At 37.9% G+C, this 23,506-nt stretch overlaps 1 protein-coding gene across 1 annotated transcript in view; it reads left to right on the forward strand.

Annotated features, from left to right (window-relative positions):
• Nucleotides 1-1,299: 1,299 nt before the first annotated feature.
• LOC306849801 (uncharacterized protein) overlaps nt 1,300-23,506 on the forward strand; it is a 38,424-nt gene continuing 16,217 nt past the window's right edge. The window contains exons 1-4 of the mRNA XM_079385122.1: nt 1,300-1,699; nt 17,765-17,986; nt 22,113-22,170; nt 23,439-23,472. Coding sequence (XP_079241248.1) covers nt 17,853-17,986; nt 22,113-22,170; nt 23,439-23,472 — 226 coding nt within the window. The 5' untranslated portion in view covers nt 1,300-1,699; nt 17,765-17,852. The remainder of the gene's footprint in view (nt 1,700-17,764; nt 17,987-22,112; nt 22,171-23,438; nt 23,473-23,506) is intronic.

Consider the following 23,506-nt stretch of genomic DNA (forward strand, 5'->3'; position numbering starts at 1 on the left):
TTGATGATTAGAGCTTACAGCTCCTGAAAGTCAAAAATCAGTATCTCAAAATATTACAATATTTACATTTGAGTTTCAATTAATGACCATCCCTACAGTATAAATTCCGGTATCTCTTGTTCTTTGAAACCACAATAATGGGGAAGACTGCTGACTTGGCAATGGTCCAGAAGATGATCATTGACACCCTCCACAAAGAGGGTAAGTCACAGAGGGTCATTACCGAAAGGTGTGTCTGTTTACAGAGTGCTGTATCAAAGCATATTAAATGCAAAGTTGACTGGAAGGAAGAATTTGGGTAGGAAAAGGTGCACAAGCAACAGGGATGACCGCAAGCTTGAGAATACTGTCAAGCAAAGCTGATTCAAACACTTGGGAGAGCTTCACAAGGAGTGGACTGAAGCTGGAGTCAGTGCATCAAGAGTCACCACGCTCAGACGTCTTCAGGAAAAGGGCTACCAAGCCACTTCTGTACCAGAGACAACGTCAGAAGCGTCTTACCTGGACTGTGGAGAAAAAGAACTGGACTGTTGCTCAGTGGTCCAAAGTCCTCTTTTCAGATGAAAGTAAATTTTGCATTTAATTTGGAAATCAAGGCCCCAGAGTCTGTAGGAAGAGTGGAGAGGCACAGAATCCATGTTGCTTGAAGTCCAGTGTGAAGTTTCCAAAGTCAGTGATGATTTGGTCTGCCATGTCATCTGCTGGTGTTGGTCCACTGTGTTTTCTGAAGCCCACAGTTAACGCAGCCATCTACAAGGACATTTTAGAGCACTTCATGCTTCCTTCTGCTGACAAGCTTTATGGAGATGCTGATTTCATTTTCCAGCAGGACTTGGCACCTGCCCACACTGCCAAAGGTACCAAAAGCTGGTTCAATGACCATGGTGTTACTGTGCTTGATTATAAGGAGCCTCTACCAAGTATTGAGTACATATACAGTAAATGAACATACTTTCCAGAAGGCTCACAATTCACTAAAAATGATTTTTTTTTTATTGGTCTTATTAAGTATTCTAATTTGTTGAGATTGTGAATTGGTGGGTTTTGTTTAATGTGAGCATAAATCATCACAATTAAAAGAACCCGACTTAAACTACTTCAGTCTGTGTGCATTGAATTTATTTAATACACACGTTTCACAATTTGAGTTGAATTACTGAAATAAATGAACTTTTCCACGACATTCTAATTTATTGAGATGCACCTGTATATGGTTCTACCAGTACTTTCTGTTCTGTTCACCCACTGGCTGTCATTCCCAAACTGTCCGCGTAGTGGCGCAAAACGCGAGCTCCAGATGCCAATGGAGTGGGCACCGCGCTGTCATATGGTATTGTCGCCGGTGCTCGAGACAGGACTGAGGCTTGAGGAGGCTCTGAGGCTCAACGAAGGCAGTCGTGACGTGGTCTTGATATCACAACCGAGCCTAGACTTGGAATAACCCAGCTGTGCGTTTGCACCTTTCACTTTGTGAGCGACGCGGCATGCACAGGAACAATGGGAATGGTCAGAGGTTGCGCTGAGGACGCCAGATGCCATACCGCACACATGTCCTCCCTAACATACGAATCCAGGCTCAACGCAGGTTATTGATTATGCTTGTGGGGTCCGACCGGGAGCCAGACGTTTCAGCAGCAGCAGAGAGAGTGCAGCGAGGTGGATGCTGCGCGGCGACGCGCCCCCTGAATCCCTAAACTGAGTGAGTATCTTCAGTAGCATCTGTATAACTACGCGTCTCATTGGCATGCACTTCTGCCTACGTGCTGACCACACAACGGACTCCTGTATTAAACGCATAGCAGAATGTATAGCATGATCGTTTGCGGTTGGACGTGGGAGCATCACGCGTCCGGTTTATATGACTCGCATCATATAAATCAGACGACACGTGTGCAACAGCTTCAGTGTAGCCGCATTACCCTTTGTGATTCGACGCTTAATTAAACGATTTATAAGAAGGTTGTGGCACACTCTCTCACTCAGCGGAAACCAGCACTGCTCGATATCACATTTAATACCGTGAATTATGGAATAAATTAAGAGAACAGTGACATAGCCGCTCGTTTATTTGTTTCTCCTCAATTAAAAGGGATTTTGATGGGAACCTCTTGCAGTCTGCTGTGGGAGCTGGCCTCGAGGACGCGCCTGATCTGCGCGTGCATTTCCACTTTGATCTTGCGAGATTATTTCCAGAGTGCATCGGTGATTGGCGGGACAATACCCACGGGAGCAACGAATTACTCGTGCTGAATAAGAGGTCGGCCGCTGCGGGCCATAACACATCATGCATCCGCGCTACACATCACATATGCGAGCCGGTAAAACAATGGCATACTTGACAAATACAGTAGTCTATTATTTCAGATCTAACAGCTCACGTTTTAAAATTCATAACGGCCAGGCCAAATCAAAATGTATTCTGTTAACCTGTTGTCTGATTAAACCGCCGCAGTAAAAGCAGACTGAGCTCCTGTCTGCAAAAAAGGCGCAGTACTTCAACGATGATGTATAATTTGGTCACGAGACGAGTCAATAAACGCACTGAACAGGTTTGGGCGGCACACGCGGCAATTGTTGCTCTTGCGAGATAAAATATAAAAGTCTAAACAGAGCTCTAATGACTTTGAATTATTCCATATAGTCTGTATTTTGTTCTTGAATATTCTAAGTGATTGTACTGTTTGTTTACCCTTATATCCACTGACTAATTTTGTTAACGTCTTTTAGTATGTGACGGCTTTCCTGATTGATTACAATTAGCCAATAGCATTCGAGTACGGTTGTGAAAGCGCATATGATTGGTCGAATTTACTGAACGAACACGCCTCCTATACTGAACGATTCGCTGTTTTGAATCGGATCTACTGGTGAGGAATTGTTTTTCGTAAATTAGTTAATGTGAGTCATTTTCGTTCAGATAAGGCATATAATGATTCAAATATAATAATATTTATTTAATAAATAAATATTTAATATTTTCAAGTGAACGCTCAAAATACATTATTTAGGTAACACTTTACAATATAATTAACTAACACGTTAATATACTTTAAAGGGGTCCTATTATGCTCTTTTACAAAGTCTTGATTTTGTTTTGGGGGTGTACTAGAACATGCTCTCATGCTTGGTGGTTCGAAAAACGCATTAATTTTCACATAATTTACATTATGAATAAATTAAATAATCTTAACTAAAGGACATAGGAAAGCACGTATTTCTGTACATTTCGAAATAAGGCGCATTAAAAGTCAATAAATCCTTGATTAATATGAATATTTTAATTAAAAACGTGTCTCCACATACTATTCAATAAAATTCTAGTGCATTTAATCTATTAAATAACAGCAGAGTGAGCGAGTTTTTGGATATGGTAAGATTAAACTTATTTTATTTCAATAAAATCTATTTTGATTCAGCTATCAAGGTGGGTACACAAATTTTATCTTCTACAATCTATATGCTTTCTAACAGCTTCATGTGGCCGTGAACATTTAATTTTAACGTGGCTTTAAGCACTATGTATCATTAAAGTTTCACTTTCACCACGTAAAGCCAGTAAATGTGGTGTTTACATGTAATGAGTTTACCTTACGATGCGAACCAGAGTCTCCGCATCAGTAACGTTAAGTGATAAAACGAGCATCTTCCCTCCGAAGACTTCATTTCGGAGCAAAGCAAAAAAAGACATTGTCGAACAACAATATAAAATGCGGGAAACTATTAGATGGTTATTCTACAATTAATTGAATTACAAACTATACTACAATTGGAAAATACTGTAAATTGATAAACTGTTTGGCGTGATGACGTTTTAATGTCTCCGACAGCACCTGTAGTCCCATTTAGCAACTTGTTAGCAACCGTCTTTTTTAAGAAATGTAACAGCTGGGGTGCAACTGGTGTATTTTATGTCGTAGAATAAAACATGAAAGTTTCTTGAGCCTGTGTGAACCACGGACCTTATTTAAGGGATTTAACCAAAATCCCATTTAAAAAACCCATTGACTCATGGGACGATGGAACCGGAAGTGCTAAAATGCTAAAACTCGCTTCCGGGTTTTTGCCTACAAAGTGACATCATAGTTCCACCACTCTATTTGTGGTGACATATATAGGCCTATGCAAATTCATTCTCAAATTCATTCTCATGGGAGGCGCTGTTGGAGTGGGAGAGATCGAGGTTTCCCCCCGGCAATGCTGTACACAAAGCAGCAATTCCCTCACAAATGCGGCTTTATCAGACATTACATGCAAGATGAAATGAAAATGACATCAAAAATTTTCTGAAGACAGTTGGTTTCCTCCAGAAATATAGTGATATAAAAACACCCGCACCGGTTTCGATTTTGAAACGTGCAGTGCTCAACCAAGCACCCCCCCCCCCCCCCCCCCCCCCCCCCCCCCAACCATTAGAATTTCTTTAGGCGGGATTTTTTTTACGATATTCTAATGGACTGCTTTGTGATGTCACAAACAAACACCGGAAAACGCTGTAGTCCAAACGAGCCGTTCGTTGTAGTTCTTGAAAAGGGATAAAAAACACACAAAAAAACCCCGAAATATCTCCCTTTGGAGTGGACTTTGAGATTTGTAACTTTGTAGATCTTTTTATGGCCAAACATTCACACTACACACTGACTCAAATTCAAAAAGTGAAAAAGCATAAAAGGACCCCTTTAATACATTAGCTAACATTAACTAATCGAACCTATTGTAAGTGTTACAATTATTTGTTATTAAAGTATATATATGTTCACAAAAACACTGTTAAATTAAATAGAAAACCAAGCAGGTGTGCATGATTTGGTGTGGCAGCCAATAAGTTCAAGTTTATTTGTATAGCGCTTTTTACGATACAAATCGTTGCAAAGCAGCTCTACAGGAAATTAAGTTTCCACAATATATTTATATATTGCAGAAACTTAATAGACACTCAATACAAATAATAACCGTTTCGTTACCTAAATCCTGCGTTTGAACCAGGCTCTGTTACAGAATCACATCTGTGCTTCTGAAATTATTATCTTCTTCTATATAGTGTAGTACTTAGCTATCTCTGTGTTTTACGTGGCCGCTTGTCAAGCATGAAAACCGTTTTTATTTAAATTCTGAATATATTATCATATACAGCATGCAAAGAGTGCTCCCTTTAAATTTATTAAAAACTGTCACTCATTCATTACAATCTCACAAAGTTCCAATGAGCGTGACTACACAATGAAACTTTTTTTAATGTCTTTGTTCGAAAGAAGTTACAAACATAGAACTCAGCACTGGACAAAAAACTGCGACCGGAGCGATGAGTGCGTGGATTCCAACGTAAACACATCTGATTGGCCATTGCGTTTTAGAAATCAACAAACATGTCTGTGATTGGCTACATTGCTCACCTCTGCGAAAATGCATTGTAAAATCATTTGATGCTTTCCAAAGCAGAAGGGCAGATACACTGAATTGTTTGCGAATTCTATTTTGTTATGCTGTTATTCCGAAGAAAACAGATCCTAGACCAGGGGTTATGGGCAGCTTTTCCATCTAAAAGCAATCAGAAGCAACAGCAGGCAGTTGTATGAGTAAGACTATTATACATGCTAAACCCAAGTCCAACCTTTCCCCTCGGTCCAAAAGGATGTTTGTGGGGGGGCAAAGCCTCGGGCCTGCTGAGGGTGCTTCTTAAATTAGTGAGAGTGCTTTAATATATAGGCTATATGGCACTTTTTATAATCACTAAAAAGCTGCCACTCATCTTCAGTTCATAGCGATCCCACAAAGATACCCTATCGCGTCTACACTTTGTTATAATGAGATGATTCGTGCTGAACACAATACTTCAACAAAAACGCCAAGGATCTGAGCGGTGAGCGGATTCTAACTTAACTCTGATTCACGAAATCAACAGATATGTCTGTGATTGGCTACATTGCTCAACAGTCAACACAGCAAAAAATGTTGAAATAGAAATAGGTCTCCAGAGCGCAAACCATAATGCACTGGATAGTTGCCATTATTACAGCTTTAACTGAGGGTGCTATTGATTTATTTTGAGCATCCCCATAGAACTGGGCCTGACTCATTGCACAAAGGCACTGGTTGACACTGGCTACGAATCTGAATGAATTTTTTTGTGAATTCAGAAAAATCCATATTCAGTAAATCCAGTGATTTAGTGTTGGTAATTTAATTTATCACTGGAATTAGTTAAATCACCAACACTTGTGTAGAGGGAAGGCTTGCCAATGTACCTGCCATACAAGACAGATGAAGGTTCTGAGTGTGTCAAGTATGTGAGTTTGTGAGAGTGGTTGCAGTGAATCAGACAATCGTGGCCAAACTGCTCAGTCATTTAAGCTTCCTGTTGATTGGTGGAGACTGGAACAGATATGATGTCCCCAACCCTAAGTATCAGAGAATGCAAGCAAAATGTTCTGTAATGTCCATTTAATGAAAGAGAAATCCCACATTGGCTCACATGTGATTCAATGTAATGTCTGGAGTCGGGAGGGGTAACGAACTGTTTTCTATTTACAGGTTTTTTTTTGTCCAAAGAGGCAAGAAGGCTGCACTGTTTGGAATCCCTGTTATTACAGGTTATAATATATAAATTAATCTTGAAATTGACAACTGTCAAATTGAATCTTTTAGAAAAGTATTATGTCCAGTTCTTCTGTTCTGGAAACCTCTTACATGAATCACACACACCTTGTTTGGTCACATCTGAAATTTGTTTCCGCTGTACTCAATTTCCTGAACCTCTTGTTTATCCTGGGGTGGCCTACGAAATGAACAGAGCCTTCAGATTTTGAGAGAAGGTCTGTGACAGCGTGATAAGGCCCTGCAGGCAGACATCCATTAAACTTGAGGCTCTGCTGATGATACTGTGAACTGCAAAGGAGTTCCTTTTCTCAGCCTTATCGTGGAGCAGATGAGTGGTCATAGCTCCTCACAGGAGGAAACATACAGCCTATATCTGTCCTTGAACATATGTGTATGTGTGTGTGTGTGTGTGTATGTGTGCGTCTGTGTTTGCAGGGTTCTTAGACCAGTAAAATCTGCCAGAAGTGCATTTGAAACCAAATCTTAATTATTTTCCCCAATTAAATCACCTATAGTTACAGATTGTGAGGGTGAATGTTTGCTGACTTGGCATGAGAGTTATGTCCTGTGGAAGAGACCCTTTCTGATCAAACCAGTATGATTCAGCTACTAGCAAAACTACATTTCAACAGTCTCTTAGCGAGAAGTCAAGAGGTCTTTGTCTCCTCCAAACAAAGGTTGTGAGGCCAGGAATCTCTGGTGACCTTAAAATGTGGTATTTTGAGTCATCGTGTTTAGGTTCTCTTACAGTTCAGAGGCTGTTCGTGACACCAGTGATTTGTCCACATTTGTCCACCCTTATGTCATCCAAGATGTTCATGTCTTTCTTTTATCGGTCTAAAAGAAATTAAGGTTTTTGAGGAAAACATTCCAGGATTTTTCTCCATATAGTGGACTTCAATGTTGGCCAATGGGTTGAAGGTCCAACTGTAATTATTGTACTGTAATTAGTGATTAAAAAGTATATAAATTTACTTTTTTTTTTAGAAAATTATAGATTGCTTTGCTAGATAACACCCTTATTCATCTGCTGGGATCATGTAGAGCCCTTTGAAGCTGTATTAAAAATGCAATTTGGACCTTCAACCCATTGGCCAATATGGAAGTCCACTATATGGAGAAAAATCCTGGAATGTTTTCCTTAAAAATTTTAATTTCTTTTCGACTGAAGAAAGAAAGACATAAACATCTTGGATGACATGGGGGTGAGTAAATTATCAGTAAATTATTTATTCTGGAAGTGAACTAATCCTTTAATGTTTAAGGATCATGAGCTGATAAAACTGTAAAAAAACTGTAACTTGAAAGCAATGTAAGTCGCTTTGGATAAAAGCATCTGCTAAATGCATAAATGTAAATGTAAATGTTTATTGCTAGAAAATAGCAAAATCACTCCAATCACATTTCAGCTATATTTAAGTAGGCCCTATGCGTTATAACAGGGTATAAAATGACAAATAAATGTCAATGTTACACACATCCTTAAAACAAAATGAAGAGTTTCAAACCCTATTTTTTTTACCCTGTTCTTGGAAAGTGTCAGATACACAAGTGAATTCACTCCAGCAACTTAATTGAGCCGAGATGGTTGTTTCCTGTAACCCATTTAGGGAAATTTCATGAGTAGAGTTACAGTATGTTGCTCTAAGCTACAGTTAATGGGTGTTTTGTTTACGTTTTTTACAGTGATGAATTTACATTACATTTTCTGAATAAAATCTGAGTGATATTTGCTAGTGCAAAACTCTCCCTCACAGTCACAGGTGAAGTGAGTGGATCCCAGGGTGTTGCTAATGTGTTATGAGTTTTTTTTTTTATTCAATTGCTATATGGTTAAAAGGGTGTGCTGGGTGCTTGTTATGGCAACTTTAGATGGTTGCTTGGAGGTTTTTTACTGCTCCAGGTCAAAACAGCTTACCCTTAAGTTTGATCATTATATATGGCTCCTTCAATAGGATATTTTTCATCATTTTTATTCTTACTAAGCAAAAGTAAGTGTTATTTCTCTTCAACTTGGTAGGAGACAAAACGAAATACAGTGACCCCTGGAGCCACAGTGCAGAACAGATAACAAAGCATGTAACAGACAAATACAACTACAGGCAGTCCAGTGGACACTGTAACTGTAAATATGAACACACACTGCAGCTGTTCTCTGAAATGAGTAGTAGCATTAGCTGTAGGATGGAAATAGTAGCAGCAGTATATTATCAGTCAATTATTCTTACTTTTGGAACAAGTTATAATCTTAGAACAAAGAAGTTATGTAAAGGCAGCACTGAGGAGTTTGGCTTTAAGGATGTGTTTGTTTTAAACTCAAGACAAGATGACAGAGGACACCCTGTTTTACCGCATGCTTGCGAATAAATCATTGAACATCCCTCATGCTAACATGGTGCTCAGAGGAGACTTCAGGGGTGTTCACACACAAATTTTTTTACAGCAACAAAGCAGCAGGAAGTCATAAATTTTCGATGAGAGTTGGTGATTTCTGACGACATGAACATCGGCGACAGAAGTCGAGCGGAGTGCGGTGCGGTTACGACTACCAATGAAAGAGCAGATTGTAATTTACCCACTACAGTTACAGATACAGCATAGAAATGACAAAAAATGTGTTTTTGTTTCATATATTCATTTGTCGTTATAATTTTTGTAGTTTACATCTCATCTTATACCCATTCCCCCATTCTTTCTGTTGATGTAGTATGGACAGAAAGAGAAGGAAGAGAGTGAAAAGGAGAAAAACGAGAGGGGGAGGAGGCGAGAGAGTCATGTCTCGGGGGTTTGGGGGGACGTGCCAGTTTCTCTCTGACTGAAATCTAGGGCTTCACAGTAATTAAACCATTGGCCAATCTCTCTCTGTTTCTCTTTCTTCTTCCCTGTTCCTGAGCTCCTTACAAACTGACACACTCTTTCGCTTTATTTCTCTGGGGAAGTAATTGACTGGAAAATAGAAGCTGGTATCTGACATAGAGATGGAGACCTGCCATTGTTACGTGATCTGATTTTGTTAAAGAAACAAGATTCATTTCACACACATGCAACCCATAATGGTAAATAAATGAAATACAGCGAACCTCAAATAAAAAATATTAATCATGTGCTTTTGACCTGGAGTTACTGGAGTCTGGACATGCTGAGGCTTCATGAAGGACTCAAAAGACCTGAAAGCTTTTGTTGTTTGATTTTGCATATCTGCAGTTGCATAAAACAACCACTAGGGAGCAAGTATAAGCATTGGATTTGTAGAGAGGTATTTAAGGAATAGTTCACCCAAAATAAATTTGTCATCATTTACTCACTCTCATGTCGTTCCAAACCTGTAGGTTTATTTCTTTTGTTAAACACAAAATAAGATATTTTGTAAAATGTTGAATAACCAAACAGTTGTTGGGAACAGTCGTAGGGAAGTAAATACTATGAAATCAACTGTTTGATTACCAGCATTCTTCAAAATATCTTCTTTTATGTTCAACATAAGAAGAAAAAAAAATTGTACAGGCTTGGAATGACATGAGTGTGAGTAAATGATGACAAAATTTTCATTTTATTGTGAACTATGTTGGATGTGAAGTGAAGTGAAGTGAAGTGACATACTTCCAAGTATGGTGACCCATACTCGGAATTCGTGCTCTGCATTTAACCCATCCAACGTGCACACACACAGTAGTGAACACACACACACGGAGCAGTGGGCAGCCATTTATGCTGCGACGCCCGGGGAGCAGTTGGAGGTTCGGTACCTTTCTCAAGGGCACCTCAGTTTTGGTATTGAGGGTGGAGAGAGCGCTGGACATTCACTCCCCCCCACCTACAATCCCTGCCGGCCCGAGACTCGAACCCGCAACCTTTGGATTACGAGTCCGACTCTCTAACCATTAGGCCACGACTTCCCCTTGGCTGGTTAGCATAGTTAGCCCCTGCTGTTATATATCATAACTAAACTAGTTTCAATAAGGATATTTCCTCAAAATATATACTATTAATAATTCATTACATTATAGATTTTTTTACATTTTTTTATTGATGATTGTATATATATTTAAATTTACTAGTAGGCCTAATTTCTGAGTGAAAATTGTTTGTACACCCATTTTACCCATTGTTTTTTAGCTATCAAATAGTTTTTGACCTTTTACTTTTATTCATTTAGACAAAATAATATACAATTGCTGATAAGTCTGCTAAGTTCTGAAGTTTAGACTTTATTCAATAAACCCTGCGCACTTTATATCATCATTTCATCTCCTGCATTCTGTGGCTTCACGGCTTCCTCTGTCAACCTCTCAGTCTGATAGAAGACTTTTAGTGAGCTTTTAGTGACCTCAGACAAAACTCTGCAAGCTGGTTTTGGATACCAGATAAAACTTCTGATGGGATCTAGTAAAGAGACTGGATCCAATTTTCAGGCGTTGAGACACAATCCAACATCGTTGTCTGCCATAATCATGAAAATGATTATGTAGGCCTACTATAATTAATAAATATTTATTATTTGAAAGTTACACAGGGCAGTGTCAGCCAGATTTTATATTGCTGCATCTCTACCTAATATATATCTGGAATCATTATCATCTTTTAACAACATGTTACACATTTCTACTGGCTAAATTAATTTATACTTTAGTCATGAAGTTGTATGTAATAATTTCTTGTACTAATAGACCAAGACTTCTGTTAGTAGCTTTCAAGTCTAGAGGGGTTGTTTCATTTGCGTTTCATTTAAAATTGTTTGGTGGACTGAAAGTCTCCAATTAAGAGCGAACAGGATGTTTTCGTTTTGCTTGGTCACATTAATCAAATATGAAATGGTAATAATTTTAAGGGGATTGTCCTGGGTATCCTAAATAATAACGCAGCATTAGCTGATTTTACCAATTAAATAGGATTTTGTCTTGCTCTAATGAGTTGGTTTTCAGAAATGCAAATTAATCAGTCTGAGAATAAAGACAGGGACTCAGTATCAGAGACAGACTCTGCTTCTTCTCAAACAGTATCTGTGTAATTACACAGGAAACAAGCTCTTTACTGTTTAATTAGCCCAGCAAAGACAAGATGTAGATTTAGCCTCAAACTCCTCACACTTGCCAAGTTCGACTCGGTCCAGAAAGTGGGATGGGATTTTAACTGTGCTATTTTTGAGAGATAGTTAAATTTGAACTTTGACAGAACACATATGTGTGTGTATATATATATGTGTGTGTGTGATGACTAAAAGAGCCCGAGTATCATAAACAACATAAGGTCCAGTCCACACTGCAGCTTATTCTGGCCAAGAACCGCCCACTTACAACAGGAGCAGACCAACATGCATTGATTATACCACAATAATTGTGCCGTCTAGTTGCAGACTAGAAAACAATAACAGTTTTATAATTTATGGCTGTTATTAATGGAAAGACCCAGTGTAGTTAGCCATAAATCACACTGAAATGCAGCTTATGTTCTGTAAATGCAGAATATGGCAATATGTCAGAAAGATCAGCATCTATAATACCTTTGATTGGGTTTATGTAACAGTCTAGTTTAGTCACATATTCACATGTGCTAAACAGCACCTATTGTCAGTGACTTGGACTATTTTATTCACCCAGCTCACGCTTGCCTAGGTCTCTGCAAGAAAAACTTCATTATAGGGAATGACTTCACAAATTAATAGGACTAACATGTGATTTGGCCATTCAGTGGGGTGGAACACAGTCACATCAAGCTCCATCTGGCCTCAGACTAATGATGTGCTCATGACAGAACAATCTCTGATGGGGTGCTCGCTTTCAGCGTTGTCCTCGCCCCTTTCTTTTCAGAAACACACAGAATAACACATACTAGTACAAGTTTGCAATATGATTGTTTTGCTTTTCTTTAAATAGTCGTCATCTAGCAAATACTTTATATCTGAATCATGACAAAACTCTTCAATAAAAATCTAAATTTTTGTCCTAGCTACAAACATGTTGTGACAGGATATTTTGATGAGTGTTTAGTGTAAATTTTTGCTGCATCAAGCTAGGAAGCCCCGCCCACTGTGACATCTCATTGGTCCAAATTCTTCCTGCTCATACAGAGTTCTTTAGTGTCAGCACACTTTTAAGCGGCGTTGGTTGGTACTGTAGAAGTATTTTTTCATTCATTTTTCACATAGGGATTTAAAAAAGTCTTCGTTATAACATTATATGGCATGAACCAAGGTGAATCACAAGTCAAGTCAATATTATTTGTATAGCGCTTTTAACAATGCAAATTGTGTCAAAGCAGCTTTACATCGGCTTGATATAAAGCTGGGTGGCTTCATATCAGTTTTACAGTATTTAGACGGGGAAATAGTTTGTCGAAATAGTGTCATTCTCCTCTGGCCAGACAAAATCAGCTGGGGATCAGTCTCTGGGGCTCATCTAGGTGTCCTGGCTGTAGAGGTCATCTCTAGGTGCTGATCCACCATCTGATCTGGATCTGGGTGGCTACGGTAACCTCGGAATAAAAAAGAAACAGGCTAATATTAGCATAGATGCCATTCTTCTAACAATGTAACAAGTACATCAGGTGTTTTGGGAAGTGTTCCCGGTTCCGGTTGACCTAATTAATGCAGCCTATCAATCCTTTAACGGATTTGAATTATAGAAATGCGATAGTGTATTATGTGTAAACCAGGTTAAAGAGACAACAATACAAACTTTCATTTGCAGCAAAAATGTTTTTGAAAACTGGCCAAAATGTTCAAGACTGTGTACAGGTTTAGTGAAGGAAAGAATCCCATGAAGCATTGCGAATAACATAGTTAAATTAAAAATGAAAATATGTGAAAAAGAAAATATTCATTTAAAGTGAATTATATAGAAACTGTACATTTTAAGTTACTAAATATGCAAAAATATACAAATATTAAAGTATTCTGAGAGCGTAGGAATTTTGTCAATTTGCTGGCTGCAACTCTCTGATTGATCGGTGGTATATTTTTTCACTGAATCATGGGTAATGTAATTTTTCAACACATATTCCACTGTTAAACAATTATATTCAAAATAAGTCCAAATAATGGAAACAGATGGCTTCAACAAAAGCATATACCACCAATTATACCCTGAGAGTTCACAACAGGTATGTTAAAGGTTTATACATTATCATTAAAAAAATAATTTGCATATGGAGAAAATTAAGCTCACTGTTGCACTCTACTGCACATCAATTATGTTCTGATTGATTGTGATTGTCTCACAGTGCACAGCAGTTTCATCTTCAATGTGGAAAGACAAACTTCTTGTCAGTGAAAATTTGTTGCATCAGACCTAGTTAGGACACAGGGCTATATGGCTGAAGGGCATTATGGAGATGATGATTTATGTAACTGTGCAGTTCATCAGGTACTTTCACATGTGATTGGGAAGCTAGAACCAAGAAAGTTGAATTCATAAGCCATTAGGCTGCCACCAGCAAATTCTGTCATACCACTGCAACCTGGATAAGCAGCTCATGAGCAAAATTTAGATTCACCTCCAATTAAAATCACAATGGGATTTATTATGATCATCAGTGTTTCAATATCCGCGTATGTTTATTTTGAGTAACTCAAATTGTGCTAAAAACAGGCAACGTAGAGAAAGAGAGAAGCGTTCAATCATTTTGCATTTAATTTGTCTGTAGGCATTAAAGATATGAGAAGAATGTCATTGCCAATAATGAGATTTGAAATATGCCATGGGCACTCTAGACAAATTTTGAGTAAAACATCTCTTATATTATGATTGAATATTAGCAATAGTTCCTTGCAAAACTGCAGTAAGTCAGAATACCTATTGTTACTTTTAAATGCCAAACCTTGACCCTTTGAACCAACCAACTAATCAGTTAAAGTGCAGTCACATTAGCGAAGTTTCAGCAAAACTACTGGCCAAAAAGATCCATTATTGCATAGTGTAGTGATGTATGAAGCACAGCTCTCAAAGAATTCACTTTAAAACCAAGCAGATTTCTGCTGGTCAACAGCCCAATGTAGCAACTTTGCCAAATCTGCATTGGGAAATCTTTGTCCTCACAAGAAATTGCAGACTGTGTGGATTCTTACATACATAAAATCAGAGAAGACACCGTTTTTAATTGAAAACAGATGAAAACAAGGCGGTGAGGCTTTCAGATTTTCTTGCAGTGTCTTAGATCATGTAAAAATAATTGTCAATTCTGTTTTATGGAGTTTTTTCTGAATGCTTTTTGGAAAGATGCTTCATCAGCCAAACAATTGGAAACAGTACAATCCACTGAATATACTGTACTTCTATCCCTCACAGCCTTGTTTTCATTCCTGTCAAAAATTAAATATGGCATTACCCTGACTAAAGTCTGTTGAAAAGACTGAATTAATTCACCGAACGGTAAATGTGATCACACCTTTAGTCGGTTAAAATGTGCTTGAGAATTAAAAAGGAACCACATAAAGAACTCGAGCTGTTCAGAAACCAAGCTGCAAACACCTAAGACTGTGTCCCTGCTCACCCACTGAGGAGATCCTGTTAAAACAGATCATTAAAACCATGATGCACCACAAGAGTTGAGATGGAAGGATTGAGAAAGTGAGGGTGAGAGACAGCTACAGCTTCATTAACACAAAATACACAGAGATGTTGGGAGATATGGTGCTAGCCTATACCAACAACACTACATCAGGTTACTCTAAGCATAGGTGCACATTGGAGGTTGTGTTAGTGTATATGAATTTAATTTTGCAATAAATAAATAAGCACACATGCACTTGTAATGTGTAAGTGTTATTTTCAACTAAATCTGTTAACTAAAACGATTAAAAATTATTTTCTAAAATAAAATACAAATATTAGATAAAAAATGTAAACTTAAAAAACTTGAGAACGAGGTCTAAATTGATGTACTGAAATTCCAAAAATTGAAATAAAAACAAATATAAATTTAAAAAGACAAAAAATTTGTATATCTTAGCATTTACTAAAATCTCTGATTACTGTGTAAATTGGTCGTATTCTCTTGCAGTGCCTAGTCCTGCTGCGATCATTTACTGCCACCATGGTTAGTTGTTGGTTTATATATTAGTTTATAGCTCCAGCTCCAGGCTTTTGCTCCAGAGCGGCTGCAGGTTTTACCTTGTTCCATTTGTCCAAACCGCGATACGTCCAGATCATGATTAGTTTGTTCTGGTCAGAGTGAGTAAATTAAGTTTTTATTTGAATCCAGTGGTGATCCTATTGTAATATTCATAAATATCTGGAATGTGAGAGTCTGGATGCGTGCCTTAGCCTAGCACAGCAGTTTTCCTTACTAAGCTGGCAGCCTTTTACAAACAAAGTCTTTGTTTTCTGTGTATAAACAGGGAGTCAGTGCATGCTGGATCCTCTCATTAATCTTCAAGCATGTTCTTTCATTGATGCATACTCAAGGGACCTGTGTACAGTTTAAAAGGGGTCACCGGGAATTCAGGTGCAACTCAGGGCAAGTATACACGCGTACTACACTTCTGACAACTGCATTTTAATAAAAAGGTCTTTTTTTCATGCTGACAAAGAGCAAGACACAATGAAAGATATTTTTTTCCTAGCATTGTCCTAGTGTTTCGACACGCTGTTGTTTGCTTGTGCTTGTGAGGTATTTTTAGCTTTTATCATGACTCACTTCCCTTTGATAGTACTAAACCAAGAGCCATAATAATTAAAACTGGGCTAATTCCTTATCTGACAAAATCCACATACTTCATCATCTCATGCATGATGCCTGTAAGGTGTAAGTCAGAAATAGCCATAGAATTCCTTGTACCGCCACCAGCAGTACAAGACTTCACGTTGAAAAATAAAGACTGGATTGTGTGTGCAAACAAAAGGTGACTGAACGATTCAGGACTCACTCTCCATTGAAAAGCACTGGCCCATTCAGAAGATTTCTGATGTAATGGAGAACATTGGACAATTGGAGAAGAGTACGCAATAACGGAATAAAGTGTGTAGACTGTACTATACATTTGCCTCACATGGGTTCAATTCAATGCAGCTGTTCTCCTGCACATCTGCGATGTCCCTTATAGAGACAAGAAGAGCATATATATATATATATATTCTAATTTATTCAGTATTAAAGGTACATATTGTGCATGTGTGTGTGTTATATATATATATATATATATATATATATATATATATATATACATATAAAAATAAAATGTATATATGTAATAAAATGTTTGTATATGTAATGCGTAAAAAATGTATAGAATTTCAGATTAAAATGCATAATAGTGTATTGCAAAGTATACATGTATGATCATATTAATTTCTGTGCTAATTCAAACTTGGCGCATTAAGATACACAGTAGCAGGTTGGACATTGTTGCCATTAGTTTCTACATGTTCATCACGGATTGCCAGGGGCCTCCAAAGCCTCAAGCTGTGTGTCCTGACACTGTCAAATGACGTTTAACACTTGGGCTCCTGGCAAATACAGCACAAGTTGACCACATTGGCCCCTGGGACCCATGGCACATTTAGCAGTAGCTGAACACTTGGACCCCCGAGCCCCACGACACTTTCAGTGTGAGCTTACGATGAAGGGACCCTGCTACTATTTTAGTCATCTAATGTTATTCTACTAAATCAAGTGTTCTTAAAAACAATGCCATTTAACAGTTGGCAGAGCAAGGGGCAAGACCATGAGTGTACTGTCATATACAATAGAGAGCAAAATATAGTGGTTTTTCCTAGCACTGTAACTGTTTAGAAAGGGGCTTTAAAGTGAAGTGTAAAAGCTCAGCCTTTCAGCAACTGCATTTACTGTCGCTTTGTTCACATCGACAGACAGGTGAGGTACCTGATGCTCATGAATCTTTGCATGAAAAGTGCCCCCCAGTCTGAGACAAATGATTTTACACAAACGCTGAGTGACAGTCAGTGGGCAGAAAATGACACACTGTGGGAGAGAAGAGAGAGAGACCTGTAGGAGACACACATGAGGAGAAAGACAAAATAGTACAAGAGTGAGACAGAGAGAACAAGAGAAAGTGTGGGGGAGACTCACTCTCTGTCATTCGTTCACACTAGAGAATGGCTGCAGGGAGGAATGAGAGAGTATGATTCATTTTTGTTATCCCTCTGATGGGTGAAAAAGGCTCGTTTTACAAAGCAAAGGAACTGATTCTAGCACCTTCACTTTTCTCTTTCAGATCTTGTGGACAGTGTTTGAGAGTGTGTGTGCATATGTGTGTGCGTGTGTGAGGGAGAGCGTGAAAGTGTGTGTGTTAGCACTTCCACATGGCCTCCATGCAGGACGGGGTGAACTTCTCTGCTCATCCCTACGGCAAAGTACTGCTGCTGGGGGCCATCGCCGCCGCCTCAGCCTTTGTTGTCACCATCCTCATCGTCGTGCTATGTGTGGGCTGCCAGAGGTGAGTTGCACACACAAACACATACGCTCATATATAAAATGCTCTGAATGCTTGCCCTCATCGGTTGGTTGGAGTTTCTTTGGTGGTTTATTTGTTTAGATTCATATTCTGCTTGTTTAAACCCCAAACCTAAAATGCATAACTCATCCTGCTTTTGTGTTGCGGACATAATACCTTAAATCGTGCAGCTCATTGATGAGAGGCTTACGATTTTTCCTGGTGTACAAAAAAACCAAGCCAAATATGAAAGACTTCCATAGACTTACCCTGAAGGATTAACCCCAATCATAATAGCAATCATCTAGAAATGCTTTAGCAACCACCAAAAACACCAGAGAAATCAACCATATAGCAACATTTAAACTCATATATGATATTGATAATTTGGCTCTTTCATACACTATCGTTCAAAAGTTTAGGGTCTGTTTTTTGGAATGTTTCTGAAAGAGGTCTCTTATGCTCACTGTAAAATACAGTTATATTAAGTTATAATGTGAAATATTATTACATTTTTAAATTTTAATGTATTCTATTATGTAATTTATTATCTATATGGCAAAGCTGAATATTGACAAAGCTTTACTCCAGTCTTCAGTAATGATCTTTCAGAAACCATTCTAATATGCTGATTTGGAGGTTAAGGACAGTTCTTATTATCAATGTTTAGAAAACAGTTGTGGTTCCTAATATTTTTTGTGGATACTGTGTTTTTCAGGATTCTTTGATGAATAGAAATTCAAAAGAACAGCATTGATTCGAAAAATGAATATAGTTTCTCTTAAAAAAATCTTACAGACCTCAATCTTTTAAACAGTAGTGTACATACACAAATAACACTCAAATTGAAGATAATACCCAGGATAAAATATGAAATATATTTTAACAATATTTTAATTAAATATGCAGACTAACAATCTTTTTAGATTAAGCATTATCTCAGAACACTCTTAACAACTGCACCAAAAAAGTACTAAAAAAACACAACATCCTGGAAACACCCTGGAAATCTCCCATAACACTCTATCATTATGGTGATGAGTTTTGCACAGGCAAACACCACCAATAAAAATCAGTCTTGGAATTCTGTATACAGCTGACAATATTTTATGTATTTTCATTCTGTGCTAGAGCCATTTTTTTCTCCCAGCCCATTGCATGAAATAAATTCTAAGACTAGTAGATCATAACTTCTGAGGCAGGCTTTACTTTAGTACAGTATTTCCGAATGAAGAAAAAAGTGACACCTAATGGCAGAGATTTTGACCAGCATGTTCACACCGAGCTAGCATTCTCATACTTGTAACAGTATGCTTTGCACCTGAAATCTTCATATTGTCAACAGCGCAGAAAATGCTCCTGTAATATGAAGCTCCATATCCCACTGCTGCCGTGTGTGTGTTCCAGGATGAAAGCCAGAGATCACCTGTCTTCACCCATCACTCGGCCTTTAATAGAGCTTATTCAAAAACGTCATTGAAGTTCACCCACGCCTCTTTCATGCTCACTGCGTAATGGTGGGGATGCCATTTTGACATGGCAGTGATGTTTAAACAGGAAGTGGCTGTTTTTTTTTTCTTTTCCATCTCTGTCTCTCTTGTTCCACTGGTGATAGAACAGAGCACACTGTGTGAATGCTTATGTCTCATTTTGTCAAAGCACAGGATGCATCTAGTAGTGGGAGGAAAAAAGAAAAGTATTAGAGGAATGGGAGATGGAGGAAAAGAAGTGAGAAAGACAAGAACAAGGGTTGAAGGAAATATATACAGTATAAGAAAGATATTGCAGGGAAAAAGTAAATGAGAAAATTAGAGAAGATGTTGGAGGTATTGTCAGTTGAGTTTTCCTACAGGATATTAATACTAATAAAGATAACTTCTTAAGGTCAAACTTGCTGGAAAAATATTTATAGCTTGCAAATGAATACAGAACACTACAGTCAAATGTAAACTCAATAGTTCACAAAAAAAATGTATATAGCTGATACAGTTCACAAAACCAGTTGGAATGATTAGTTGACAAATCAGGCTGATCTAGTTCTAAGTAGGTGCGTTTCCATTACAGATGGAATACACATTGCAAACTTTTGCGATATTATATAAATGTCGATAAACCTGTGAATGATGGCATTTCCATTAACCGATGTTATGCAAATAAAAAATATTTTTTTCCTCTTGTAATAAGTCATAGGTACGGATGTTGGTAGGTTTACATTTATTGCAGCCACTGCACTAATTGAAGGAGACGTATCTTTAGCGAAGCAGTGTGGAGAGCCGCTTCTGGGATGCTTCTGAAATGTGCCGTATGACAGCTGGTATAAACATAAGCATTGACTAGAGTGGCCACAATCAACTCCATCGTAACGCGCTGCAGACCTGTGCAGCACAAATAAGGGGGTTATCCAAGCGTTAATGGCAAGGAAAGCCCCTAAATTTGAGAGTGGCCACGTGTTTTTTGGTTACAATACATTAAAGAATGATCATGTGATTTTTATGTATGCCAGGTGACCTGTAAATGCAAAAAAAAAAAATTATTTTTAGGCAATAGTTTCTATTGCATATGCAAACCTGAAAACTTTTTTTGCGATACATGGGCGTTTTTGCAAAATTGACATGTTTCCATTGGCCGTGTTTTCAATTCACAATTTCAGTTTGTGCAATTTGAAGGCTAATGAAAATGCAGCTAGAGAATTATTCTTTTCTTTGGCACTCTTGCATTTTTCTTAATAGGACAGTGGCAATCTACTGTAACAGGAAGCGGGTGGAAGAGAGGGATGGGATTGGGAAAGGCCACAAGGTGGGATTTGAACTTGAGACACCTGAAGCACAACTGCGCCATATGTTGGCACGCTACCCACGAGGCTATCGGCGCCAGCAGAGACTCACTTATTCAGCGATTCTTTTGTAGTGGTTAACAGATCACTGATGGGGAGGATTATAAATTTTGGCCTATATTTGTCATACAAAGCAATGAAATATAGTGCGTTAGTACTATGGGCCACTTTTATGATGCTTTTGCAGTATTTCTGAAGCTTGAAATCTCCCATTTATTGTAACTACATGGTAATTCCGAATTTTTATTTGGGTGAACTGTTCCAGGCCAAATTCAAGCTTAAACGGTCACTCTTCCTCACTGACCTTCCACATCATTTATCACATTAATTAGATCTGAAATATTCAGCATAGTAAATTTACTAATGGGTTTAAGAAGCTGTACTTGTATACTATATATTTATTTCAAAAAGGTTTTGAGAAGGCTAGATGTTCTTGTGTGATATTATACGAATATTGTTTATTCGGTTATGTCTTAAAAAAACAAATATCAGTGATTCATGGGAATCTCAGTAATAGCTTTAGTACTTTACAAAATCTACTTTGTATCCATTTCGCTCTGCTGGTCAGCAGATTTCAGATACCTACACTGTTCCTGTAATCTTATCAAAGCAATGCAAGCAATTAGAAGGGAACGACTGACATGTTTTTTTCAAGAATAAACAGATGTCTGGTCAAATTTGGCCGAACATTCCGGGCAATGTGTCTGGATCAGGGCCCTGTGTATGTGTGTGAAAGGAAAGTTTAGATTCTTGAGTCACTGACAGACATGACTTTGTACTTCCTGTCTTCTCATGAAAAAATAATCCTCAGCATCCATTTAGCTATTTTAGTGATGTTTGAATTGTATTACGTTGATTATTTGATTGATTTTCTTTGTGGCTGAGTTTTGGCCTGAACACCGTTGCGCTGCAGTTACTCAGAGGCCTGTTAATCATCCAGTGAAAGCCTTCTGTTGTTTCAAATGCCAATTTGGACTCATTTCGAGGACAGTGCATCTTGAAAGCACTTGCAGAGTTACTTCTGATCAAATGACTTCACTCAAACAGTTTATAAAAACAACTGCCTTGAATCCTTCGAGTAGCCTAATTGAATTGAAATGTGCATTTTTTCTGCACAAGATAAACAGTTGAAGCTACTAAAGTAAATTGAATCAGGGGCTCAAATGAGTCAGCGCATTCAGTCTCCATAAATCACTGGATAAACGGAGCATCTGAAGTTTGAACCTAACGTTCTAAAATTTTTGATTTGGAACAGCGTGGTTTACCGTGGTTTATCTCGCTGATTGTGTCTTGCAGGAAGGGGAAGACGCACAATGGCCCTGGAGAGGAGAGGAAGCACAGGCTCATGGACATGGTGAGCATTTTGAAGTCTCTTCTCTTCTGCTGCCTTTTTTTCCCATTTTCTCATTGGGTGTCATTCACTAATAATTGCACAGCTTGTACAGCCATTTCTCAAACATATCTTCGTCCATTAAGTTATCTATTAGTAAACACACACACTATATAGCCTATTTCTGTTCAGTTTGGGGTCAGTTGGTGTTTTTAAAAAAAAAAACGCCTCTCATTCTCAACAAGACAACTTGTTTTGATTTATTTAAATCCAAACTTTCTGCAGCCATTACTGCAGTCTTCAGTGCCACATGATCCTTCAAAAATCATTCTAACATGCTGATTTGGTGCACTGGAAAATTTCTTATTATCAATGTTGAAAACAGATGTGTATTTTTTATTTTTCAGGATTCTTTGAATAGAATGGAAAGTAAAACATTTATTTTAAATAGAACTCTTCTGTAACATTAAAAATGTCTTTACTATGTCACTTTTGGGCAGTTTAACATGTCCTTGCTGACTAAAAGTATTGATTTCTTTAAAAAATAAAGTCCTACTGAACCCAAACTTTTGTATTTATGTAAGCAGAGAAAAAGGATAAACTAAAGTAATGTTCAGAGAGAAACCTTGTTGATAAATCCCGATTTCTGCATGAAAACATTCAACAGGTTTTTATGCACAATTACGTGAATGAAGCCCATTCTTCTTCTAAATCATTTCCCTCTTTTTCTCTGTATTTTCTAAGGAACCTAGGTCTGGGCTCAGTTCCATGTCAGTTCAAGCAGTTCATGGTTTTGTTTCAGGATTTAAATTCTTCCCTCACACTAGTTTTCAAGTAACAAATTGAAGGCTCCTCCTGAATTTAATTAATCTTCTTAATCGTCTCAGTGGAAATAGATCTGACCTAAACTTTGAATGGATCTCTTAAGCTTTGAATCTAAGACAAAAGGATTTGGCCCATTTCACTATTTTAGCATCCCACGTTGTATGACACCCTAACGTAGATGTATTTTTTGTCACCCAGAACATTCCTCAACTGTTTTACCCTGATTTTACCTTGGATATCAAGCAGTGATGGTGACCCAGCACAGTACACAATAATATAAATAACATACAACAGTAAGAAGTAATAATTTCAAACATGCATCTATTAATATTGCCATGTACTTGCTTGACCCAACAATGTGCCCAATTTTAGGCTGAATAGGAAAATTGAATTTTTAGTTGCTGTATTTGTTATGCTGTTTTATTTGAATACATTTTAAGCAGTTTATCTTGTGCATTTTTTTTCAGAGTATACTGCGACAGTCCAAGCTGACCTCCATCAGTAAGTCAGACACCAAGCTTCATGAGATGAACAG

The sequence above is a fragment of the Barbus barbus genome (assembly GCF_936440315.1).
Source record: "Barbus barbus genome assembly, chromosome: 29".
NCBI classification, from domain to species: Eukaryota; Metazoa; Chordata; class Actinopteri; order Cypriniformes; family Cyprinidae; genus Barbus; species Barbus barbus.